The sequence below is a fragment of the Meleagris gallopavo genome, chromosome 6 (genome assembly GCF_000146605.3).
Source record: "Meleagris gallopavo isolate NT-WF06-2002-E0010 breed Aviagen turkey brand Nicholas breeding stock chromosome 6, Turkey_5.1, whole genome shotgun sequence".
Taxonomy (NCBI): domain Eukaryota; kingdom Metazoa; phylum Chordata; class Aves; order Galliformes; family Phasianidae; genus Meleagris; species Meleagris gallopavo.
Window position 1 is genome coordinate 40,173,322 of NC_015016.2, and position 26,808 is coordinate 40,200,129.

The 26,808-nt window shown below is 43.1% G+C and overlaps 1 protein-coding gene across 1 annotated transcript in view; it reads left to right on the forward strand.

Moving 5' to 3' along the window:
• SH3BP5 (SH3 domain binding protein 5) overlaps window positions 1–26,419 on the forward strand; it is a 40,871-nt gene extending 14,452 nt beyond the window's left edge. Inside the window, exons 4-9 of the mRNA XM_031553954.1 lie at window positions 10,370–10,534; window positions 18,692–18,822; window positions 21,234–21,276; window positions 22,120–22,339; window positions 24,128–24,388; window positions 25,001–26,419. Of these exons, the coding sequence (XP_031409814.1) occupies window positions 10,370–10,534; window positions 18,692–18,822; window positions 21,234–21,276; window positions 22,120–22,339; window positions 24,128–24,388; window positions 25,001–25,182 (1,002 nt within the window). The 3' untranslated portion in view covers window positions 25,183–26,419. The remainder of the gene's footprint in view (window positions 1–10,369; window positions 10,535–18,691; window positions 18,823–21,233; window positions 21,277–22,119; window positions 22,340–24,127; window positions 24,389–25,000) is intronic.
• Window positions 26,420–26,808: the final 389 nt, after the last annotated feature.

Here is a 26,808-nt window from a genome sequence, read left to right on the forward strand (position 1 = left end):
ATCTCTGGAGATGAAGGCTTTTTATGTAAACATAGCTTGGAGCTTCAAAACTGCCAATCACACCCTTAAAATTAATTAGAAATTGGAAAGTGTTGACTTTATAGTGTTTCTTGCAGCATTCAAGTTTCCCATCCAAATCTGCTCAATGAAAGAGAGCTAATTGGATCACAGTACCAGCATGCTTGGCTGTGAACAAGGGGGTAGCTTTGGGTGTAAGTGACAGCTCCCAGTTCCAAATCCCTCACCAGTGCTGGTCATCCCCTCTGATTCCTATATATGCTATCCACTGGTATGTTGGAGGTGGTGTTGAGAAGAAATTCCTTATGGCTACTTTTTGAGCTAAAGACCTGTTGCTTGTATTTAAGACAACAAGGAGTTAAGATTGGTTTGTGTTATCTAGTAAGCTTATCTTGGCCAAAAAAATAGATGGAGAGAAGGGGAATTTGAGAAGCAAAAATTAAAATGTCAGCAGAACTGTGACAAACTTGGATTTCTGTTTGGCAGCTTGCCATGGAGTAGTTGTAAAAAGGAAAATTATTGGCCCAGTTACAGTGAGACAAGCAACTGACCCTTCCTGGCTGAAGGAGTATTTCTGGTTAACTGTTTAGAAACCAAAAATCTGTGCATCGGATTCAAATTTTCAAAGCAAGGATACAAAGACTTGAAAAGGGACTGTGACAAACCTTCCACAAATCCTTTCAAGTTGTGGGGAGGGGGGCGGAATAAAAGAACATTCAAAGCACATGGCTGCTTTGTATGACTGTAGCACTGCATTATTGCTGCTCTGTGCAGCACTACTGCTAATGGACCTCCAGTTCTGGTCTCTCCCTGTTTGAGGACGAACAAACAGTAAGAGAAAGTGGTGTGTGTGCAGAAGTGCCTTTTTCATCAAAGAGAATGTCACTGTTAACACAGAGTCAGTAACTGTAAAGGTTTCTAAGAGCATTTCCAGCTGTATTGCCTGCTGTTGTAGCCAGCAGGAGGTACTCTGAATGTTATTTCTTTGGACAGTTGCAGTATTGTGTTTTAAGCTGATAGAACAGAACCATAGCATGGTTTGGGTTGAAGGGACTCTAAAGACCACCTAGTCCCAAACCCCTTGCCATTGGCAAGAACTTCTCCCAGTAGACCAGGTAACCCAAAGTTCCATCCAACCGGACCTTGTTGACCTGTGGGGGATTGCTATGGCTGGGATGCTGCAGAGGAGGAGACACAGAACTTGCTGTATGGGTAGTCAAGGATCTCAGCATGGTAGATAAGTAGTAAGGAGAAAAAAATCTTATGTAAGAGGTAAGACCTTAAGAGATGAAGCGTGAAGACTGTGAGTTGTACTTAGTGGTCCAAGAAGCTTTTATGTTTCCTTTTTCCTTTTCTGTTCCCCATGGACCTGCTCTAGACCTGAACCCCCCTTTATCCCACATATACTTCCACATATGCTTTTTTTTTTTTTTTAATGAAACGTCATGAAATTAGCCCTCCTATGAAACATGTAGTTCCCATTGCTTTGATCCCTAGGGCATTTTCACAGTATATTCATCTTCTCACGGGCATGTGGCTGGCTGTGGGACTAGGTGCCCATCTGAAGAGGAAATAAGCCATGCAAGGGGATCAGATATCAGTCATTTTATTACTGTTGTTATTGTTGGGAGAGAGAAGTCATTTCCTGGACTTGAAGCACAGAACCCACTGAATTTTGTCAACTGTATTACTAAAGCAGGATGTACTTTGGGTTAAACAAAGAAAATATTTTGCCACACTCCAGATTTGTGGGGGTGCTTTGTGCACTCCTGCTGTGTTTGCACAGTTGTGACTGGAGCCCTGTGAGTAGCTGCCCTGTATTTGGGTATGTATGGATCAGTGTTTCACTGCTGCTGGATGGCATTGTGCTTGGTGTGTCCACCTCAAGGCTAAAAACCTGCAAACTGCATTTATAGATCTGTTGTGTTTTCCTTCAGGCCAAAAATGTGAATATGCCTAGGAAGCAGGGAAATGAGATCAGAAACATTTAACTTGGGTCAGCCAGTTGGAGTTTGCCCAGCTGACGTATCAGTGCTGTTATTTGTTTACTTTTAAGTCCTCAGCCTTAGGGTTGTGTTCTGGTTGAGCAGTGTGGCATTCGAGAGTCTCAAACGGTGCCTTCAAACTGCCAAGGTGGTAACAGATGCTGCCTGGTGGGTTTTGGAAGCTTATTCTAAAGATGAGGTCTGTGAAGGAAAGTTCGCAAAAGCATTTGCCTTCCTGTCAGCCCTTCTAATGCAGGGCAGTAGGTCAGAGTGACAGGCAGGTTTCTGCCATTTCAATCCCAGGCAGCTGCAAGTCTACCTCGTGTTTGGGAACATGAGCAGCTGCTACTTCACACTAACTAAAAAAAAACTTCCATAAATCCTTACCTGATTCATATTTAGTGCTCTGTTACTTATGTTTCCTGGAGGCTAGATAGCATTTGCAGGTGGTTTTACTGCTGGTGCCACGTTCTTGTCATCTTTGGGATGTAGGGACTAATTTATAGCCACTCCAGTGCTGAAATACCTGTATTGATAAATTCTGTGCACATGTTCTCTCTAGAAGTTAGACCTCCTGCATCTGTCTGTCATTCCTACGCCTCATTGAAGAGGTTGTTCTGGGTTGATATTATACATCCTGCATCTTTGTTTTATTTGATCGTTCTCTTCTGTTGATGGATAAATATTTGTATTAGCTGCTGATGGAAAAACTGTGGTTGGTTTTATTGTTGTTGTTAGAAGGTGTGCTTTGGAGGGCTGTAAATTAAAGATTCTTTTCTCTTCTGTGCTTCCTTCCAGAAGCAGAAGAAAATGCTGCTCTTCCAGCAAAGTGTTTTGATGAGTTTCTCCATAGACGAAATGAAAAAAATTATTTGTATGTGTGTCTTTTATTCCGTTTTCTCCAAAGCATCCAAGAGTCCTTAGCTATTCTGGATGGCAGCAATACAAAGCCAGCTGGCTGTTCAACCTCCTCTCCAGTAGTTGCCAACGATACAGTGAGATAATTATTTTCCTACTCTTCAAGAATGGCTTTTCTTGTGCTTTTTCTGTTGTGAAATGTAAGCCTTGTGCAAGTAGGTCTGGAGTAATGAAATACTGGGGTGGGTAAGTTACTGTAGAAGTGTTCTCTCTTTGAAGTAGCAGAGAGAGGCCTAGGGCAAGAAAGTTTTGCTTCTGTGTCAGATCCTGATGATAATTTAAAGGAAAGATTCCCCTGCTTTGTTTTCACTCCCCTTCTTCCCTGTCAGTCCTTTATGGCCATTATTGATGGCTGTTTCAAGAGATTGCAAGCCACAGATGTGCTCATCTATTAAAAATAGTAGCCAGCATTTGAGATGGATGATGTGAGGTCAGGTTGTTATCCTTCATACCTGTTTTGCACGTTAACTGCTCAGCAATGACTGCTGGAAGGCAGCAAAAGTCTCCCAGCTTTGGGAAGTTGTTCAGTTGCCCCAATCTTTATTGTATACAGTGGCTTAAGTAGGTGGGAGTTTATTATGAAATCGTAAATGCTTATGCTAGGAGTTGCTGCCAAAACAAATCTAATATGGCTATTGCCTTCTGGATGTGTTTCATTAGGACTTCTAGTAAACCAGTATGAGTTTGAGCTTGCTGAAAAATATTATCTATAAAGCTTAATTGCTCAGTAGCCTGTGTGAGAATGGCTCTGTATTGTCCCAGTTTCTGTAAGAAACATCTCTTAATTGCAGCCAACTTGCAACCCTTATGTTAGAAGACAAATGTCATTGGAAGGTTTGGAAGCAGTGTCTGTCTTGAGAAGGAGACGCAGCTGAACGTGCTTGTTGTTCAGTTAGAGAAGGTGCTGAGGGTTTGTTCTTACCAGGAGGGTTTTAGCACTGTGAAGGGGGAATTGAAATTCTGTCCCTGCTGCTACCTAGTTTTCTTCCTTCGAGGAATGGTCTTAGCCCTTCATGTGTCCAGGTCACCATCCACAACTTTTCCCCTAAAGCCAGGTAGGCCTGTTATTCATATGTGCTATGGTGATGTATCTAATTCCACTAGGAGAAATTTTGAAGGGTCAGTAGATTAATTGTCTTCAACAGGACACTTAGGAATGTTCCATGGACCTCTCAGGAGTTTTCTAAGCACCTTGTACTCTGCTGAAGATGTACATGCTCAGTCTGGGCCTCCCAGTAACATCTCTGTTACAGAGGCTGGGCTGTTGCTGGGTTGCCTAATGCTTTCTAAGGAGGGGGAGAACAAGTCCAGAGCAGCTCCTTGCCCCAGTGAAACTCTTGCCCCTGTGTCTTCTCCTTGCTTACACTGGGAGCTGTGTGTGCACGAGGTGTGCTACTATAAGCAAGCTGCCAGTCTTTTACCAACTCCCTGGAAACTTCTACAAACAAACATGTACTGCTTTGGTGGCAATTGGGTGGGATAACAATCCGGTGTTTCTCCTTTGTAAATGTGTTCTATCTGTTGAACATGGGTTATCTTGCAAAATCCATGAAGGCAGGCTGTGTAAATCTAGCAGCGTGTATTTGTGGGACTTTATCCCTTGTTTCTATATTTAATTTCAGCAAAGAAGGCTGCTGCCTGGTGCAGATGAGCATGCAGAGCATCTGTCTCTAAACCTAGAAACCAGACATAAGCCCTGGGTTCACTGAGTCATTGCCTAAGCCCTCTGTGCAGGTGAATGCTGGGAGGAGGGCTGCCGTGTTTGTTTTTTTCCTCTTAATCAAATGATTTGCATTGGAGATAAAAACCTGGACGTGTTCTATGATCCCATCTTCCAGAAGGCAGCTTTAAATTTTGCGCAGCTAACAAGCAGATGGCGATGAGTGCCCAAGAAAGCTGTGTCGGGATGGTATTGGCATGAACAATTTGGCTTATTCTGGTGCCGTAGACTCGTTAAGTAGGGTAAGTAACTCCAGGCAGGCCAAGTTCTTGGAACAAGCTCTTGAAAAAGGCTTGATATTGTGTGCTTGGGTATTTCCTTTTTTCTTTCTTTCCGTAGTTCCAAAGGAAGTAGGATTCTGTCTTTAAGACCAACTGTGTATAAGCTGCTAACAGAACTGCTAATGAAGTGAGTGGCTGGTTGTGCCCTGAACCTCTTATTTCATGGAATATAGCTTGTGATCCTGTCTTACAGATGCCAAATATATCACCTAACTTTAGCACAGAGTTAGATATCTCAGAACGTGCTTTATAGGTCTACTCTGATTTCCTGGGCCTTTTTATAGTCTACACGTTTACCAGGAAAACAATCAGAGCCAGAAGTCAGGTCAGTTCTGTAACTGAGCTGTTATTAGGCTGTTAGAAGAGGAGGAGTGGATGCGTAAGTGGGACCAGAAAGCTCAGTGCAAGAACAAGATACCTGATTGACAGCAGAGACTAAGTGACATCTGGTCATCATATTCCACAGCCATTTCATTAGTTATGCAGCAGGGAGAAAATGAGTTTTGCTTCAGAAAGCTTTAGCAAGACTCATTTCCTCCCTCCCCTTACCACTTGCCTTCTTCCACCCAAGTAAAATTCTTCAAATCTACTCTTGAAAAAGCAGTTTCTAACCCATGTAGTTTTATAGCTTTTTCAGTAAACGGCTTAAAGAATACAAGGGAGTTTCAGACTCTTGAGAGACTGCATTTTCTGTCAGTAATGCAGGCAGTCACCACAGATTAATAAATAGTTCGCAAAATGCCTCATCTGCCAAAATGAGGTCACTCCAGAGGCATTGAATTTTGTAAGTTGTTTATAAGCATCTGCACGTAGCTCATAGCAAGAAGGGGTTTCTGTCTTTACTAACTCTGTTCTGATTTGGCTCAGAGTTTTTTGTGGGAAGAGGGGAATGGAAGTCATGGTCTTACATAAGAGCCCCCCAGCTCCATTGCTATTCCAGTTATTAAAAAAAAAAAGTATGTGTGGGCTTGAGAATTTAGGAGAACATTCAACATTGGTGTAAATTTTTGTAAATGTATTCTTTGTGGTGTTGTTGGCTTTCCTGCTTTCTTTTCTGTGCGTGTGACAAACTGTTGGAAAAATTCTAGTATTTGCTAGAAGTGCTGTTGTACAAAACCTGTGGAGGTCATCTGATCCAGCCTCCTCCTCAAAGCAGGACTGTCACCATCGCTGGGTTACATCAGCCATTCTTTGAGTACTCTTTCAAATGGGAAATTGCCAGTCGTGTTGGTGGTGCTCTTCTCATGCATTTTCGTTTTACTTGTGATCTGGTCCTTTGGAAGCTGACTGATAGCAGTCAGTCCTGTGTAACCACGCAGGCAGCAACAGAAACTGCAAAGTTAGATGGAGTGAGGAAGGTGTGTGTATAACCATATATATGTGGGTTTTTTGTTTGTTTGTTTGTTTTTTTGTGTGTGTGTGTGTTGAAACAGAAAAGTCGAGCTGTGTGTTGTAGGATTGAGCAAGGGCTCTGACTGCAAGTGGGGTTTGGGAAAATAAACGCTATTTGGGCTGAACAGAAAACTATATTTTGTAATTCAAGAGAAAAGTGCAGGGTTCGCTGCTTTGGAAGTGGACAAGCTGATGTGCCAGTGCTAGCTCAAAATATCTGTGTGTTGCTGCCAATTCCAGAAGAATGACTATATTTTAAAAGGTGATGTTCTTCTTTGGCATCCATGCCACAGCCTTGCTTTTTTGTTTCCATCACTATCTTCAACTAAAACAAGAACTACTGTTGAGCCTGGCTCTTCCCTGGGTAGGGCCCTATGCAGGAGAGGTGGGGAATTTCCCATGAGGACACAGCTTCTGACTCCCCTGTGGGAGCTTATTACAGCAATACATTGATAGCTTGTAATTATGAACCCTTTTGGGGTTTTAGTCACAGTGTTAGAAAGCTGGATGGAGGTGTGACTCCTTTTGTCTGTAGTTTTAAAAGCCAAGGAAGATCATGGCTGTGACCTCTTCAATCAAACCAAGTGACCCGTCAGCTTGAGGCTGAGAGCATGAGAAGAATCTGCCAGTAATATTGCAGAACAACTTGTACCTGCTGGAGGGAGTTCTAACTGGAGGCTAATTATTGAGTAACATGCTAACTTAAAATTACTTGGGTATCCTTTTTCACATTGGCAAAACCACAGACCCGTTGTCTCTAATGACTAATGGATCTTTCTTTACCCTAGCATTTAGGTTTTTTCTTTGCCAGGTTCTCAATATGTTCTTTAAAACAAGACTAGTAGATGGGTGAAGCTAAATTATTTGGACTCTTTTGCTCAAGTCAAAAACCATTTTGCCTTACAGAACAGTGTTTTTCAAACTGCCCTTGCTGATTAGCATTCAACAAATACAGCTGAAAGTGTTGATATCTGTTTTTATCTGAGCTTTCCATTTACCCATGCAGTTCTGGGGCTTGCAAGAGTGGTGGCTAGAATGGTCCTGCCTGTTTCCATCGTTGTCTCTTCAGTGCCCTACAAATCCAGGTACTGGAGATAGCAAGCAACTGGAAGTCCAGCTGATCTGTGAACACGGTATCTGGTTTTCTTATCACAAAGAACATTTTGTTGCTCTGTAGCCAGTTGCACTCTAGAGGCTTCATCAAGAAAACTACCGGTAGCACAAGTTTCCATTAAGTGCCATTTTCCTTGAAGGATTTAGAAACTCAGCTCCTAATGCTCAGCTCAGTCTTTGCTGGCTTAGATGTGTTGATCCCTGACCTGGCTATCTGTGCCAACAGAAACATCCAAGTGCTGATGCAGTTACGGTGAGAAAACTGTACTTCCGAATGCCCCTGGGATCTGCTTTTAGTGGAGTTTCGAAAGCAGACTTTGTGTGGTTCTGCCTGAGCTGGGAATGGGTCACCCATCTGTTTTCCTGTGTTTGCTGGGAATTCTTAGAGCGGGCAGGCCCTCTCCTGTAGGGGAAAGCTACAGAGCTGAGGCCTGAGCTGGGACTGGGCTTCGGTGGCCTCATTGCATAGGAGGCACTGGGTCCTGGCTCTCTCCTGGGTGATCTGTCATGAAAATCAGCCCTATTTTGGCACACTTCTTCCCTGTGTCCTCAGCACTGTTCTGTCACATTTGGGTCAGGTTATTCCTGGAATCCTGTGTTTTATTTCACTTCTTGTCCTACCTCAAACTACTGTTTGCACTTCACTGTGCATCTTCAGAGTATTCAGTAGAGGATATTTTGGGGGCTTAGGTTTGGTCTGTGCCTTTTGTTGAAAGCTTTGGTTGAGCCTCATTTAAAGATCTTCAGAAGGCTTTTCTGTGCTCATTGGGTACCATGGTTCAGGTTAATGGCTAAACGATACATTCTTTAACCTAGTGTACTCAGTTGATTAAATGCATTAATACATTTGATACAAAGCAGGTGACTGGAGTGTTGAGGAAATGTCATGTATGGTTGGTTTAGCAAATTTGCACTAGGGTGACATTAATTGGTGCAAAGTACCATTCCACTTTGGGATGTGTAGAGCTGCTTGGAACTGAAAGCTTTTATGTTCTGTCTCTTAGTGAAAGCATTAGATAAGGTGGTGAATCAGCAGAGGGCACAACTGGAGGAATTACTTGTCTGTGGAAAAGAGCAGCAACCACTTCAGGAGGAAATGCAGCAAGGACCTTGGTCAGAAGGAAATCCCTTCTCTGTCTGTAACAACTCGGATTTCCCTCCACACCTGATAGCCGAAGGACCTCTGACGCATAACTCATATTTTTCTACGGTGGCTGTGGGGCGAAATAGCTCTCTCTGTGGTAAAGGGAAGGACATAGGAAGAGCTTGCTGTTATTTCAGGGCACTGTGGGGGAAATGGCGTGCTTTATTTCCTTTTGCGACTTGTGTTTAAATTTGGTGTCCGTCTCTACCCTGCCATGAGATCAGGGAGGGAAGGAAGGCTTTTTCAGTTACCTTTACGAGTAATTGTGGTGTCTCTCATGCGAAGGTGTTTAATGCAATTGGTGTTGAGGATGTGTAGCCTGCTGTTAGTTTGGAGAAGTGTGTTGTTCTACTCATTTCCCTTTTTGTCACAGGGAATTTGGCTATTTCCCAAGCGAACGCCATTTCTTCACAATGAAACCTCTTCCTTTATTCATGAAAGACTTCACCTCCTTCATGTTTGTATTCTTCATGCAATAGTCCTTTCCTCTGTTTCAGCTCCAGCTTCCTTCTCTATGTATCATGGCATAATAAGGTTTGGTCATTTTGTTCTGTCACTGGTGTCTGGTCAGAGATGTTTCCCATAGGTATGAACTTGGTAATTCCCACTTGGTTTAAAAAAAAATAAAATCGTTGAAGTGTAAATGATAACTGTCTTCACCAAGCTCAGCATTCAACTAATTGAATGTGAAGCTTACATTTGAAGGGCTTTATGTCCCTGCAAAACAGAACTAACCCACTACTTGTAAATGTATGGAACAAAAACAAAAAAGATGTTACACTGGTAACTTGTTTACAGAGATTCTTTTGTTTGCTCATTGTAGAGTCTCCCCTTTCAAACATTTAGGGCATGATGCTGATGGTCTGCCACTGGTCTAGAGGGAGGTGTCCCTGCCTATAGCAGGGGGATTGAAACTATTTGATCTTAAAGGTCCCTTCCAAACTATTCTATGATTCGATTTTCTTGGTCCAGAGTGAGAGAATCACAGCTTGTTCATTGGGTGGCTTCTAAGCTTGCTTCATTGGGTATGTTGTGTGTTGTTTTGGAGGAGTCTTTGCTCTCACAGCAAGAGCACTTCTTCACCAGAAGGTGCTGTTCTTCCCTGCTTTTATGCAGCCACTTTAAAGCACTTCCTTCAAGCTCAAACTTGGGGTTATTTTGCTGAAACAAAACAACACCTTCCAGAGACACAACAAAACCTGCATCAGTGTTTTATGGTTGTTACAAATTCCCTGGGTTGCCCTGGTCTCTGCGGTGGGGGATTGCTGTACCAGCTGTGTCCTAGCAGTAGCAAAGGAGAAGAACATGCAGAGAACTAACTGCCACCTTCTTGGAAAAGTTGTGTATGCTTTACAGCACTGTAGTAATTCCAAAACATTTCCTCAGTATGATTAATGGTGTACCAGATAAAAATCTACCCTGACTAAACTGAGGGAGTGCCATTCTCAATGCATTCGTGACGTGCTACAAGTTTGCTACTGCATTTCTTTTTTCCTTTGTTTCTCAGTGATTAAATCTATAGCATCAGGTATTAATCTCTCAGCTGAGTGCTTATTTGTAGGCCATCAGCTCTGCAGTTTTGACCACGAACATCATGAGACAGTTCCTTGCAAATTACCTGCTTGGGTGGAAACTGCCACGTCTTAGCAGTATTTACCACAATGAGGAAATGTGTGTCAGTTCTAAGCAAACAGTTGGGAAACAGTAATGCTGGAGTAGGTGTTTTTAAAGTCCTGCTGGATCTCCTAAACATGACTGAGCATTCCTTTGTCTCTAATCCTGATTTCTCAATTTTTAGGCACAGCTGGAAGCCCAGAGAGCGACTCAGGATTTTCAGAGGGCAACCGAAGTGCTGCGTGCTGCAAAGGAGACTATTTCACTTGCTGAGCAGAGGCTGCTGGAGGATGACAAACGTCAGTTTGACTCTGCCTGGCAAGAGATGCTCAACCATGCTACACAGAGGGTAATAGAAACACAAATCAGCTTGCCCCGTAACCTGTCTTTTCCATGTTCAGTTTTCTTCTTTGAGATATGATGCAAGTTTGTGAAGTACCACATTTTTTGTATTGGTCCAAGCATATGACCTGTAGGAAACGAATCTGCAGAAAATTATGAAGCCTGAGGTTAGATGATTTGGGCCATGGGATGAACTATAGCTCTCTATCTAACTTTGCTAGTAGCTAGAGGAGTGTCTCTAGCTTTAAATAAATAAATAAATAAAATCACCATTTGTGTAATGGGAGTAAACAACATCCTTGGGAATATCTGCATTTAAAGCTATACAAAAATAATTGCATTGGGAAGGCTTAATTGCATAGGGATGGCTATTCCTGAGTGCATGTGTTGTGGAAACTCTGACCATGGAGTACCAGGGACATGTTCCAATTTAGTGTAACCTGTTTTCAACATTACATTAGTTTCAGGAAGGCATTTTTGTCTGGAGTCTATCTGTGTGGAGAATTATTAAATGTGTGTTGCATTTTAAGCTTGCACACTTCTGTTGTAAATTTACTTTCAAATTTAGACAGGATCTTACCTTCTTGGTAAGGTCTTTTTGAATCTACAGAAAAGATGCACTAATAGTGAAAGGCAGTATTTGTTTTAGCAGCTGTCAAGAATTTTCCTGTTGTTTGCCTTGTCTCTCTTTTTCCTTATCTGTTAAAAATGCAGAAAGGTGGCTTTTTTTTTTTTTTAAACATGAAAGAACCAAAAATCTAAGTTAAAAACCTTTGTTCTGTCAAAGTTCTCCTTGATATGTCAGTGAAGCTGAACTTGCTATTCCAAGCGTGGGGAGCACGCCGTACAACGCTGGCATTGTCTTGCAGTCCTCAATACAGTAGCTTTGTTCTGTTGCAGAAGCTTTTTGGTTATAAGAAAACCTCTATTTCAGACTGAATTCTGTAACCAGCTGCCAGACGATGAAACAGAGAACAAAAAGGATGTTGGCTATAGCAGGGAGAGAGATGAAGAAAAAACTCAATATATAGTAAAATATGAATAACCAAGAAACGCACAGAAATCCTTCAGGGTATTTGCTGTTACTGTCCCTGTCTTTAAGTTTTTGCAGATCTGGTAACCTCTGCTTTTCTGGAGTGAAACCTGATTTTTACAGTGCGTGTGCTAAGACACCAACAGCTGTCATTTTTTCCTTGGCTGTTATTCTTGTTTGATGTGAGCGAAGTTTGGAAATGCATACACTATTTTTTTTATTCTTAGAGTAGATAGATGAGAAAGAAATAGAAGCTTCTAAGGACTTTCTTAGAGCTTCTCTAAGAAGTAGCTGAGATGTGATGGAGATTGAGAGCAACTGTGGATCAGTTGCCTCCCTCTAGCAGGCGTGGAGAAAGAAATGCTGGGAATTTTCAGAGTTCAAATGGATTCCTCCTTTCCTTGGATATTCTTAAGGAATCCCTGTGTCCTTCTGCAGCCTTAATTGTTCTCAGATTGCCTGCAGCCAAGAGGAGTACGTTTGAGATTTCCAGACTCGGTGACTTAGAGCAGAAGAGGACTTGTCACAGTGTTTGGAGCTGATGGTGTTTGCATGTATTGTCACTGAGTGCAAGAGATCTCCTTGTCAGGGGCATCTGTGACATCTCTATGGTTGCAGCTGAACAGTACATAGGAGCTTTGTGTTTATTTTGATGTAAAATCTCCTAGGCACAGATTGATTTGTATAGAGTAGCTGAGGACTTACTAGATGGAAATATTTTTTCTGGTACTGAAAGTAGTCTGGGTAAACTCAGATCCCAGAAAGCATGCATCTTTGCCTTTCCAAGATGCATCACATTTTGAAAGAAGTACATGGAAGTTTGTCTTCTGATTTTCATTAGCTCTTCTGGGGATCTTGAGGCTAGAGTCAGAGCCAACAAAGGTAAGGAGAAAAAAAAAAAGTCTTGACTGAAAAGACCTGGCATTAGTTTGGAATACTGACTGAGTTTGTCTTCTTTAAGATCAGAGTGAATATGTTCTTCATTTCAGTGCATGCAATTAGTGAGGTTCTTAGGGTGAGGTACACAAAATAACTGGGGGGAGCTTGAGGAACAGAAAATACCATCATTCCCTACCAAGCTATGAATGAAAAAAAGGTTGGCAGATGAGGTCTAATAGGACAAAGATTCTTCTTGCCTGTTGTTCCTAACTCATATCACTAACTGTTAATTCACCACTAGCATTTTCTAATGTAATTATGTTTACTAAGAGGTGAAGACTTAGGTTAAAAAAAGAATATATTCAGAATTCAGTGAATCGTAGAATCACTAAGGTTGGAAAAGACCATTAAGATCATTTAGTCTATCCATCTACCCATCACTCTGTTTCCATGTAGAAAATCGCTCCTGGAGAAGCTTTTTGCAATCTGGTTGCACTGTTCCTTTTAGGTTTGTCTTTTTTTTTTTTTTGCCTATACCTGTAAATTACATCTATTGGACAGATCACAGTCTTGTACTGTGACTTGTACAGCAATGAATCAAGTGCTGAAAAGCATCTCTGGGCCAAATGTCAGAAGTGAGTTACTAATTCGTTTGTTTCTATATTGGTAGAAACGACAGGCAAGAGTAGTGTGTTTTTATTTGCTATTCTTAGGCAGCAGTAGCAGGCTCTATTGAATTAATCCAAAATTTGGAACAAATCCGAGCCCTAAAGCAGCTTGGTAGCTGACAGACAGTGCAGTGAACATAAGGAAAAGGGGTAGGCAAGAGAACAAATCAGATGCATCTCTATTTGTATAGGCTTGTGTGGAAATACATCCTGGTTGCTTTTGCACTTACCCTAATGGATACAGACAAAGACTTGGACTGCAAAGTACCTACCAGAAAACGTTGTTTGTAGATCCTGGTTGAGAGGAAATGGAGCTGCATGGTGTAACTGCCTTTTGATTTCTTCATGGTTTGAAAAGATACTGTCACGTTAAAAATAAGCAGTACTGGTATAACGGGATAATGTAAACAAGCCTTTTGTTGCCACTGAAGTAGAAAAATGGTCTGTGTAAACTGATTAGAAATGCAAGTGTTACTGAAGATCTTCCTCTCCTAGATGGGTCAGAAGCACAGCATGTGGAAGATGTGTCTACTTGTGGAGCAGACTACCAGCATGAGCAGGTACAGGGAGTAAAGGGTGTCAGTCAGTAGTTTTTTTGCACCTTGCATTTTGAGCTAGGTTTCCAAAAGAAGCAAAAGGTGCCTACTGTTTAAATAGGAGCAAGATGCCAACTTGCCTGGGAAGATGCAGCTATAATCCCTTTAAATGTCTGTGCTTGAGATGTGTGCTGAGCATAGAGCAGCATAAAGGTGTGAAATGATCCTACAAGTCAGACAGCTGCTTTACCCCCCTCAGTCCTTAACCTGGTGTATGTTTGTGGGTAAATTCCTGTGGGTTGTTTTTTTGTTTTTTTTTTTTCTTCCCTAGAAGTCAATTTCTCAAAAGATCTGGGATGGATATAGTGATGCTTAGGCTGGGATGTCAGTTTAGCTGTCTAGAATCTTACTTTGTACTCCGAGTTAGTTGCCTAACCTCCCACTGAACTTCCACTTGTCTGATCAGCGTGTTGATGGTGTCTTGAGAACAATTCACATGACCAAATGAGGGTGTTTGTTGTGAAACAAATTCTCTGTTGGTTACAGTAATCGCCTGCCTTGCATGTAGGCAGGTTTGATCATAAAATCACAGAATGGTTTGGATTGGAAGGGTCCTTAAAGCCCACCTAGTGCCAATCCCTGCCATGGGCAGGGCTGCCATCCACGGATCCGGCTGCCCAGGGCCCCATCCAACCTGGCCTTGGGTGCTCCAGGGATGGGGCACCACAGCTTCTCTGTGCAGCCTCTCCCAATGCTTCACCTCCCTCTGAACAAATAATTTTTTCCTAAGTTCTAACCTAAATCCCCCCTCATTTAGTTTAAAACCATTCCTGCTTGTCCTATCTGCCTGTGTAAAAAGTCAGTCCCCATCCTACTTACAAGCTTGCCTCAAGTACTGGAAAGCCACTATGAGGTCTCCCTGGGAGACATCTCAAGATTGAACAGCCCCAGCTCCCCAGCTTGATGAGCTTTTAAACTTCCTGGATAAGACAAGTTCATTGTTAGACATAGCTTACCAGTGTTTTAGTCAATTTCAGTTTATCTTTAAAATTTGGAGAAAATGTTTTGGATATGGAAGTCTTCCCTGTCCGTTGGTACCTGGAGTTATGATGCTGTAGTTGGTGGCATGGGGCTACAGGAGGGCCAGTGAAAGGAGGGATGAGAGGCAGAGATCTTTTCATTTATAATTCTGTAGGAAATCATCCTTGTATATAAATGTGTCCAAAAGAAAAGCGCTGACAGAATGTTACCTGAAATTTGAGACAAATTGGAGCAAAAAGGAAGATCCTGTGAGAGAAATTGCTATTTTTCTAATTGCCAGTGCAATCTGCAGTCTTTAAAAGACTCTGCTTTTACAGTTTTTCCTGAGGTATGTTCAGTTCAAAAATTCTGGCAGGGAGAAGACATGTTTTGGCTCTTGATCATGAGACATTTTAAAAGGAAAGGGTGAGGGGGAGCAAGGAGGAGAAGGCATGCTCCCTCTTGCTTTAATTTGGCTTGCAAAGCTCCCTTTGATATTACACCGTGAAGTACCATCTGTTGGTGTAAAATGCGTGGGTACTTTCGTGATGTGGAGAGAAGAGAGACTTCCTGCAGATAGAATCACTTGGAGGAAAAAAGGGGGAAGAAAGCTATGAAATAAACGACAGGAATACTCACAACCATCTCTGTCCTATTCTCTCCATCCTTTCACTGTGGAAGTTAAATGCAGTATTTATATTCTTTCCTCTACTATCTTTATCCCTTGTGTTGTTGATTCTGTCCTTCTGGTTTGCTGGCGTTGCATTGTCTGTCTTATCTCTTTTATTTCTATTTCTTCTAGAAGAGTCACCCATTTAATTTTTAGAGAAAGAAACAGATGTCCAGAGTAATTCTCTGGCTCAGATGATCAGGTTTGCTAAATCTCACCGATAAGCGTTTCTTTTGCAGTTGCTATTGCTGAAATGTTCCTGAAGTCCATCTTTGACTTCAGCTCATGAAGATTTCTTGGCTGAGAGGGACAAGGCCACTTGTGCAGACCTATTTGCTAAACGTATATATTTTGTACTGACCTTCCTTTCCCTGGCATCTGGATTGGAAACAGAGAGTAGATGAGGAAAGAGGAATTGATTGATACCTGTGTAGGTATTTTTTTTATTTTGTTTTGAATAGCTGCCTCTTGCTGTCTGGGCTACCTGGGAGGATGACTCCTGCTTGGTGTGGCCATTTAGTGATGAATCATAGAATATTCCAAGCTGGAAGGGACCCGTAAGGATCGTGAAGTCCAACTCCTGGCTGCACACACGGCCACTTAAAGTGTCTGGTGGATCTGTGAGCATGCTGGAAGTTCATTGGCTCTGTGTGTTTTTACGTAAGAGTGTGCTTCCCCTCTTCCAAGTATGAATGGCAGCTAGGATGCTGAGAGGAGAGAGGTGTCAAGAGAAGTCTCAGTTGTCATCCTCACTTTTGTCTCTGGTTTTTTGTAAGTGATGCTCTCGCATCTGTGATGGCCTTGGCAAGGTTTGTTGGTAGAAGCACTGTGTCTTACATTAGAAAGAAGCTTATTCAGACAGTGTGACCAAAAGCTTGTTTGATTCAACGTAAGAATACTTTTTTTTTTTTTTTTCCCCCAAAGATATTACTGGGTCTGATAAAAGATGCTTTCCCCCCCACCCAAACTTTATCTATCCTCTACTAAGACCTTTTTAAAAGCTGAGGGTTTTCATTGGCTTGCCTTGCATAGAATCTCCAGGATGTAAAGTGCAGGGTCTGCAGGTCTGTTTCTATCCACGTGTCCTGGCAGGCAGACTCTATGTTTAGGGGTTGTTTGGCTTCTGTGAAGAGGCAGATGATCTTTTTGTTTCTTCTTGTCTGGATGAAAGGTTTAAATACATCCTGACAGCAGGCTGCTCTGTGTGGTGATAGTGATGTGAAACAGCCTTCTAGGTAGTGCAGAACCGCGTCCATGTCCTCAGCCTGGCGAACGCATCTTGAGCTGTACTCCCTCAAGCAGAGCACTTGGGTAATGTGAGCAGCATGGTAGCGTGCCCATTGAAGAAGCACACAGCAGGAGGAGAAGCTTGCCTCCCATTGCTGATTTCCCAGGGGGATGAAGTATTTTTTCCTTTCCAAAAAGGGTAACAAGTGTGGGTGTAGATATCTGGCTTCACATTCCGTATTTTGTCACATAGTTTGAGGTGGTTACAATCTGTCATCCCCAAATCTGTCTTGCAGGATGAAGCATTTTTATGATGTTTGATATCAGATGTGCAAAGTCAACAAGAAACAGAACACCTAACCTGTTAGAAGACCCTGGTACTGATAGTGCTGAAGTGGTTGATCCCATGCTAATTTCACCCCAAGAATAGATGGCAAGGATTGGCATTTAATTAAAAATCAGCAGATTTCAGCTGCTCTATTATTTTGTAGCTTCCAGCATTTTTAAATTGCAGTTGCCTTGCTGCACTACAAAGGAGCAAACCAGGTTCTGTGCAGTCTTTGGAGGCTGCATTTTAATTTACAACAATTTCATGCTAAAACTAGCCTGGCTGACATATTACACCAGGGAAAGTCTTTGCATCAACATTGCGTTCTGAGACTTCAAGATGAGAGAATGTAGCTTGTTTTTGGGATGCAGGGGACAGTCTGCCATCAATTTGATTTATTTCTTATTTTTTAACTTCAAGTGTGGATGTCTTATTCGTATGTGAAGCAGTTGAAGGTTGTTGAAGTATATTAATCAGAAGAGCCCTTGGAAACTTCATTCTTTTAGTTCATCACAGATAGCAACTTCGGTGTAATAACAAGTGGTGAATGCAGGGGAGCAGTTGTGGCCCCCAGTTGTGGCAGCAGGACATTCCAGCATATGCAGTGCAGCTTTGGCCCACAGCAGTTTCACATTTGAATTTAGGTATCAGAAAGGACTGTGAACACTTTTTCTGAGTGGAGTGGCATACCATGCAAGCAAAAGCTGATTGTGCTTTTTTTCCCTGGTTAGTTCAGCCTGAGGGCTGGTACTTACAGAACTGAGAGATTTATTGGTGAGGTTATTCAATCTAAATGTACCTTGTTGTTTTATTATTATTATTTATTTTTTTTTTTATTTTTATTTTTATTTTTTTTTACCTCTCTGTGTATCTGAGAGAGATGATGGTGCTAGTGTTGGAAGCCAGCTGGAGGAAATGTGCTTGAAGTGTTTTCACAGCTGAAATACTGAAAAACTCACTACTTGGGGAAAATAAATCTTGCCTTCCTTTTTTTTTTTTTTTCTGTGAATACTTTCAGGGTTGAAGGAAGGGATGCCTGAAAACTGCCTGCTTTCTGCTTACTGTCAGACAATGGAGAGGTGTCACCGCTTCTATTCCTTTAAACAAATCAATTCTGTTTCTTGCTAGATCCTTGCTGCCAGTGCATTAAAGAAAACAGAATTTCTGATGCCTCAGGGAGCTCAAATCTGCAAAATGAAAGTACCCTGGGCAGAATTATTGGAAAACATGACTGTAGGATGTCAGCAGGGCAGCTGATGGAACTGCTGTGCCTTAGGCATCTGCCTGCCCTAGTTAGGGGCTGATCATCGGCATATCACTACCCATCTGCATTATAGGTGGCCAGTTGGTGGCCCAATCCTTTTTTGATGTTGAAGTCATGATTTGAGGCTGGTCAGCTCTTCCAAGAGGAAAGGCAGCTTCCTATTCTCCTGCAAAACAGGCTGCCTGGGAAGGTGGTGGAGTCACTGCCCCTGTAGACGCTAAAGAAGAGGGTAGATATGGCATTGAGTAGCGTGGTTTAGTGGTATGGTGGTGATAGGTTGATGGTTGGACTAGTGGATCTCAGTGATCTTTCCAGCCTTCATGGATTCTGTGACAAAGACTGTCTCATTGGATGGGTTGCTTTCTGGTGGCTGGTGCTTCAGGTAGAGGGGACAGGCTGCACTGCGTGCAGTGCTCTTATCCCTCTGGTTGGTCTTCAGTCCTCTCCCAATTTGAGAAATTATTGATACACTGTTAACAAAAATGGTAAGAAATGGATGCTTGGTTCTTGCCCTTCAAGCTGTATTTTCCTTCTTACAGGTCATGGAAGCAGAACAAACCAAAACGAGAAGTGAGTTGGTTCACAAGGAGACGGCAGCCAAATACAACGCTGCCATGGGAAGGATGAAGCAGCTGGAGAAGAAGTTGAAAAGAGCCATCAATAAATCCAAGTAGGTTTCATACTTGGAGATGAGTGTAATGGTCAAGTTTCTTTGTAGGACATAGGATTGTGTGGGATTTTGGAAACTTGTGAAAAGACATTGTCTTTACAGCACAGATTGTACTAGAAAAGTTTCCTGGGCATACTCTTAGTTGTGTTTTCAGTGCACTGAAACCTTTCATGATGTGTGACTTAAGAACCAGGCATATGGGATTTCACAGAGATGCTGCCTACAGAGCTGCAAAGCTCCGTGTGTGTGGTAGTTTTGCAGCTTAGGATTTTTTTTTTTTCCATTTAATTTTTATATTTAGTTAGGAAGACTATAAAGCAAGTGACAGAAACCTGAAAGGTGTGAGACTGCATCAGGGCAGCATGCTGTACATCAGACTTGTTTACTTCCTAACACTGCTTTAGCAAAGCTGTGCAAGAGCTGTTCTTGGGAGAAGAAATGCTTCGGAGAGCATGGCTGAGCAGCATCACTGATAAATGTGTGTGCATTTGATGAGCAGTTTTGCTCGGTTGCAGAGAAATAGAGCAGCTTTTTCTCAGAACCTATTTAAAATTTTGGCCCCGTTTACAACCAATTCTTAATCCTCTTTCTATTTCACAGCCTTTCCTTGTATTTCCAGACTGGAGCTTGTCTAAACAATCTGCTTGCTGTGTTTAGCTTTTAATCCCACCATCTAAAAATGATTTTATCGGGAAATTGGTCAACTAAGAGCCTGTTTTGATTGGCGTTTGCTCAGTTTGGGAAAGGTTTAGCACTTCTCAAGGAAGATGCAGGCATGTTTGCTAAAACAGTATAGCAGCGTGGCTTCCTAGAATGAGCTGTGTACTGTTTGTCTGGCACTGCTCAGGGCCTGAGCAAAAACACTGTCAGATTGCTAAATGATAGATTGATAGGATCATCGAACCCTTAGAGTTGGAATATGGGCCTCTGAAGGCCATCTAATCCAACTCCCCTGCCGTGAGCAGGGACACCACAGCTAGATCAGGGTCCCAGGGCCTGATCCAGCCACATCTTGGAAGTCTCCAGGGTCAGGGCATCAAGCACATCTCTGGGCAACCTATGCCAGTGTCTCACCACCCTCACCTTGAAAGAGTTTTTCCTTATATGTAATCTAAATCTTTGAGCTTGATTTCTGTAGCTGAGAGCAGTATCTGAGAAGGTGTTTAGGTTCCTTAGTTAGGGCCTATGCAAACTGGGAATTGAGGACATTGAATTTGCTGCTGCTTGTGTTGTAGCTAGCATGCAGCTGCTTTGCAGAAGGGAGCTGGTAACAGCAGGCTGCTCTGCCCCTTCCCTGGCTACTGCTGGAGGTTGGCTGTAACTCTGGGGCATTGCAGGACCACGTTGTCCAGTCTCCTTCCCTCAGCCCCCTAGGTTGGCACATGTGCTGGAAGTGTTGCTTTCCATGCAAACTGATTTGTGTTTGCTGCGTACTTCAGGCCAGATTAAGATGCTTAAGGCATTACTGTTCTAAAGTAAGACTGGGACTGCCCAAAGGAAAGTCATTTGGGTGATTTGCCTTGTGAGACTGACAAGTGGATGATTACAGGATTGTTTTGCTTTAGTTTTGCTTTTAATTTTGTTTCTGGGTCCTTGCTTGCAAGCTAGAGATGTACATATGGCTGCATGTTCTTAACATACGCCCGATCTCATGGCTCATTGCCACCAAGCAGCAGGATAATGAACTCGCCTGTGTTAGCAAGCTTTTGGAACTCACTTTCTGCTCTGGTGACTTGGGCAGAGTGCCTTCCTTCTTCTGTCATCTGCTGAGAAAGCTTTGAGCAACTCTGCAATGCCACGTGTGCTAATTGCTGCTACGAAAGAGATCTTTCCCCCAGGCGTATGGAAGCTGGTGGGAGGTCAGAGTCCAAGCCTGGTTTTCCCTCCCAGTTGGATTAAAAGTAGGAGCTGCAAAGTATCCTAACCACAGAGAAATGGGAATTGGTCACTTTGTCTGTGACTGTGAATAGAATTCAACCCATAAAACTATACGGGATAGGAAAGCTATAGATTCACACAGTTGTATTCTAGTTCATGATCCAAAATGCAGCTGCAGAAGGACTTGAAGCAGGGGAAGCTGCTCTTGGCTTCTGGGTACTGCCTGTGCAGTAGGCTGGACATTGTTTTAATATCTTGCAGAATGTAGGCCTGAGGGAATTGTACAACTCCAACAACTGGAATGTTGCAATTTGTATTTAGGTCAAAAGGCCCAAGAGAAATAAATGGGTCATAGGAGGAAAAAGAGAAGTGGAGAGCACCTGTAGGTGTTCTGTCATCTAGATAGAGGTCTCTCAGGATTATGCTGAGACACAAAGTAGTTCTGTTAATTCTATGAAGAGAGCAACTCCCACTCCAGTTCTCTGCATTTAGTGCTGGTGGCTGTAAACAGTTGTTCTTTGTTTTTTCCACAGACCTTATTTTGAACTCAAAGCAAAGTACTATGTCCAGCTAGAGGTAAGTGCAGAGTTCACATTGCCCTGAGACTCTTTACTGCTTGTGGTAAATATCGAAATTACGTGGAACGTGCTATCAGACTAACTGTTGACTGTTTACAAAGCCAATTTTGTTCCAAACCTCTTATCATGAGCAATTTGCTAGGCACACTTTAAAGATAAAAGATGAAGAGGCCTTGTTTCCTCGTGAGCAGTAAGTTCAAACCTGCTTGAACCCTGCTCCTAGTTTTGAGGACCAAGCTAATAGTTTGTATGTCTGTGCTTCTCGTAGTCTGAAGTCTCTGGATTTTTTTTTCCCCCCGTGTTTTCTGCATCAGGCTGCTTTTAGTACTCGAACATCATTCAGATGTGAATTTAGGTTTTGGGAGAATGGGGCTGTCATGCAGCTGGATATGCTGCCAGAGCTTTTTTTGGCATCTCTGTGCTGCAGTGGTGTGTAGCTGTGCTTTGGTGTGGTGGAGCACGGTGGCCCAGGTCTGGACACAGCAGTTGTGCGTGGGATGGTGATTCTAATGCAGCCCTAAGTCTTGGAGCTGCCAAAGGTGAAATTTCAAATGCAAAGATCAGTGTGGGTTACCTCATACAATTTCTATTTGAGACAGTTCTGCTGCGCATGGTCTGTACTCAGTTACAATAGAAGAAGGAAATGGGGAGCTGGGTGCTCCTGAGCTCAGTACAGAGGCTGGTGCTGGAGGGTGTGGGGTGCGGTGTTCTGTGCCATCAGCCATGGCTTCAGTGGGGTGACGGCTCAGCAGGGCCTGCAGGGGGGCACGCAATGAACTGCATGCTGTGTGTCCATGATGTTTGTAGTGAAAGCACCTCTAACATCTGTCTTCCTTGTTAGCAACTGAAGAAAACAGTGGATGACCTGCAGGCAAAACTCTCCCTGGCGAAGGGAGAGTATAAGACTGCCTTGAAAAACCTGGAGATGATCTCAGATGAGATTCATGAAAGGAGACGGTCCACTGCCATGGGGCCCCGGGGGTGCGGTGTGGGTGCTGAAGGGAGCAACATCTCTGTGGAAGACCTGTCTACCAGCAAACCAGAGCTGGATGCTGTCTCGAGTGAGTGCAGAGCCTTCCTTTGCCTGACAGTATCCCGTGGGCTGTGGATGAGAGAGGAAATACTGAGATGAAGATAATCTGTATATTATGCAGCTTGAAGTTCAGTGGCTGTTGTGGGACTGGTTAGCTTGTTATGTTTCTGTTTATTGCAGGAGTTTTTATATCCATCAATGTATCCTCAAGGGGAGGGGATATGAGTTAAAATGCATCAGCTGTTCCCTCCTCTTCTTTGTGTAGTGCTGTATGGGGGGGGGAGGGGGAGCAAAATGTTGCAATGTGGGGATCTTGCACCGAGGCCCTTTTCAGTCTTTGGAGTTTGATAAAACACCATCAGCCAGGAGTGTTATGTCCCCAGCACATGTTGCTGCTGTGGTATGGAAGCTCAGATGGCAATAAATAAGCTTTAGTTAAAGCTATGCTTGCTGTAACTTCACTGCTGTCAGTAATGCTTGCCAAGGACAGGAATCCTTTAATGGGAATCATCTCTTTTGCCCAGCCCTACTTGCTTTTACCCTCTACAGTTACCTGTTTAGGTTCCTATGTATTGACAAAACACAGCAGGTCAAAAGAAAGGCCACTTTGCAGTCTCAGATTTGACCTCAAAAAAAAAAAAACCAAGCAAAATCCAAACCACCACAAACTCTCTCTGAGCATGAAGCACCCTGGAGGGGGTTTTAAAAGTTAAGTAACAGTTATCAATTTTGAGCTTTTGAATGTTTTTCTAACTGAATGAATACAGACCCGTGATCTGAAAATGCAACAGAAGGAGGCTGACCATCTCTGAAATAACCGTGCTGACAGCTGCCTCCATTCGCACCCTTCATGTCCGAGTGGTGCAGTATAGCCCCTGGCTGCTGGACTGGCAGCAGAACCACTTTAAAGTCTTTCCTTTGAATCATTTTGTTAGTGCTGCTGCTTTGCCCCTGCTGCTCTTTCATGTTGATTCTGAGCCACTCTGACAGCAGGAGGAATGGTGAAGAAGCAGAACTGCAAATGACCTCAGACCTCTGTAAATGTTTTGCTGTTTAGGGGGCTTCTTCAGACTGTTGTGATGCTGGCACACAAGAAACCTTCTGAGCCCTGTGGGACTTGAGTACAGAAGGTATTTGGGACACGGTCCCATCTTGTAGACATGCTCATTTTTAGCCAGATCTACTCTCTATGTTTAGTACAAAATTGAGCTTCATTAATGAAAAGCTGTTGGCAACACTTAATCTGGTGTTGGGTTGCTGTGTTAGAATTCAGGCAGGAGCAACCATGAGCAGGGAGAGCAATGTGTGTGAGTGGAGCTTTTTAAAATGTCAGTGATCCATGCAGAGAGAAGTCTTGGGAGTTCTGTTGGATTGTAACTGCATTAATGGGGAGAGAATGCAGAGGCAGTCTGCCCCTAAAACTGTCTGCTGTCTAATTAATATCCTAAATATTCACAAGTCTGTGTGGGTGTTGGGATGCTGCTGGCCAAGACAGGTGCAGTGGAGCAGGCCCTGCCCTAAGCTATGTGCAGAAGACCCAAAGCAGACAAGGTCAGCAGAGAATGGTAAAAATCCATAAGGGCCAGGGTGTTGCTGGCAGGTGTGCTGCTTTCAGAGTTTTTCTCTGGAAACGGGGCTGATCCATGTGTGAAATGCTGGGTAAAGCTTTGCAGAGGGGGCAGATGATGAGAAACCACAGCCTGTGGGTTACCAGTGTGTATATGGACAAGAGGTGCAAAACTGAGCGACTACAGTTGCCCAGAAAGGTGACGATGGGGTAGGTTTGCTAATGAGAATGTATCTTTAAACACTGTAGTGGCTTCTGAAGTGTTTGAGGATGACAACGGCAGCAGCTTTGTGTCCGAGGAAGACTCAGAAACTCAGTCAGTGTCCAGCTTCAGCTCAGGGCCTACCAGCCCCAGCGAGGTGCCCACTCCATTTCCCCCTGCGACGCGCCCTGGCACCCTGGATCTGCCCAGCCCTGTGTCCCTCTCTGAGTTTGGAGCGATCTTCCCCATCCTTGGCCCACGAAGTGAATGCAGCGGGGCTTCGTCTCCTGAATGTGAAGCTGAAAGAGGTATGTGCAGCTGGATACACCCTGGGCCAATGCTGTTAAGTTTTATGAAAGGGAGCAGGAAAACCTTCTCGGCTCCCCTAGGTGTATCACAGGCTCGCTGAGCTGCTGCTGCTTCCTTGGGAAAGGCAGTCTGTGAAGTGCCCACAGCTACCTATGACATCTTACATGCTTTCACTGCTCTGCTGGCTGTGCAGCTTGCCTGGTTTGGTCTCAGTGCAGCAGTGGGGTTCGAGGTTCCTCAGCAATTGGTGGGATTCTGATATTACACTTAATTGAAGGAAAATTTTGAGTTTGTTTTTTAGTTGCTGTCTTGCTTTCCAGAAAAAAAATAATGTGCCAAAAGAAGCCTCTGCCAGCCCTTGCTGACAAATTCAGACAGGAGAATTACCACTGTTCTTGTGTACTGCAGCCTAAATCTGTAATGCTGTAAGATACTGATGCAGCACACAAGATGAGAACAGCTGGGAAGGCCAGCTTTGCTTTAGTTAAAGCGTCCTGCTCCTGCTCATGTATTTTGTGCTTTGGCAGAGGAAGTTTCAGAGGGATTCACTTGAACCATAAGCTACATAATGATATCTGGGTTTAACATCGAGTTTTATCTTTTCTTTGCAGGGGATAGGGCAGAAGGGGCTGAGAACAAGGCAAGTGACCGAGTGAACAAGAACAGGAGCAGCAACAGAAGCGGCTGCAGCGAGGGGCTGGCTTTGGATAACCGGATGAAGCAGCTCTCCCTTCAGTGCATGAAAATCAAAGAGGGAATATGTGCGGGCAGAAAGGCTGCCCAGATTGGCTGAGTCCTCCTTGTGCCCGTCGTGATTAATAGGAATATAAATATTTATACATGAACTTCTAAGTGTTTGAAGAACGTTGTGCCAATAATATATGCCAAATCTTACGCGTTTACTCTAAGAATTTAAAACTGCACTAAGAAGTCTAATTGATGTTGAGGGCTGAAATTTTTATTCAGTAAACCCTTTGTAGGTCAGACAAGTTATCAGCTGGTAAGCTGTGCTCCCATGTCACAGACTTTGTAAATCGTTTTGTAGCAGCCTGGCTGAAGCAATAACCAGTAATGTTCCTGTGCAAATTCATGGCAGTGGGGGGTCTGAAATTCAAGCCAGACATTTGCAGAGTGCAGTTTGGCTTTGGTTTTGTAGAATGAAATGCTCTTTAGATACATTGGATCTCTTGAGTATAAGTGGCATATTCTTTAAACATCTGTATTTGTCTGTATTATGCTGAAACTGTAGAAATATTTTGTATACAGGAAAGCTGCATGTGGGGGGCTAAAAGCCTTCACTCTTCCCTTGGTGCTCACAGAAAGAATGAAGATGAGTTGTGCCTCTAAGAACCGGCCTGAGACAGACAGGAGTGGGATGGTACCGTTCAGCAGCCACGGGCCCTTTTTTGCCCCCTTCCTGAGTCTGGCTGGAACTCTAAGGGTGATTCCAGTGACCAAAAAGAGTTGATTGGCCCTTGCCCTCCCCTGAGAAGTGAAGTATTATTTTCAGCACTTTAAAGTGTTATTGCTCAAAAATGGGAGTGAGTGATGTTTTCAGGACAGTTACAATTAGGGGATCGCCCTTAAAATATGCATGAATAAAAGGAACTGCCAGTGTAGATTGACAATGTGTTCTTAAATTTCTCCGTAGGTTGTACTGTGTGGGATTTTATAACTGTAAAAGGGATTGAGGTTTTAGGATGCCCTAGAGAAGTGTTCGATAGAACTAGAAAGGGCACGGGCATGTTTGCTGGCCGCTGTTAGGCAGTAGTAGTGTCTGGTCATTATAAGTGGTAGTAAAAATCCTAGGACTCTTCAGTTTTGGTGGCTAAGCATTTCTGAAAGCACCATTTTATCTAAAATGTCAGTTTATATTGTTAATTTCATGGGAATTTTAGTATTGCCCAAAGTATTTTCTATTATATGTTTTTGCAGTCCTGTTGTATTTCGTCCTTGCCACAGCTTGTGTATCTATTCTCAAAGTTAATGTAAAATTCTTCACACTACAGTAAACCTTTTTGTTTTCCACATTCTGAGTCTGTTTGAGCTCAGCGTGTCTCAAGTACTGAGAACCAGAGGCAATGTGAGGCTTTAAATATCCACTTTCAGCTGAAGACCACAGCCTGGAATCTCTCAGCTTGGTACTTAGAAACCTTTGCAGCACGTACAACTGCAGTCTCCTGCCAGCTTTCTGATTCCTCATGCCTGTGATTAACTTCTTACTCTGCACTACGTGAGAATGGAGATGTAGTTAAATCTTCTGAAGGCTCTTGGTATGCAAAGGAAGGAGGAAGGTACTCAACGTTGTACAACAAACACCTCTGTACTTAATGCTGCTGAAATTTGCTTTAAGGTCACATGCAACTGGAGGTCAAGAAAACTGTTTCCATAAAAATCACTTTCAACACAGTGCAGCTGT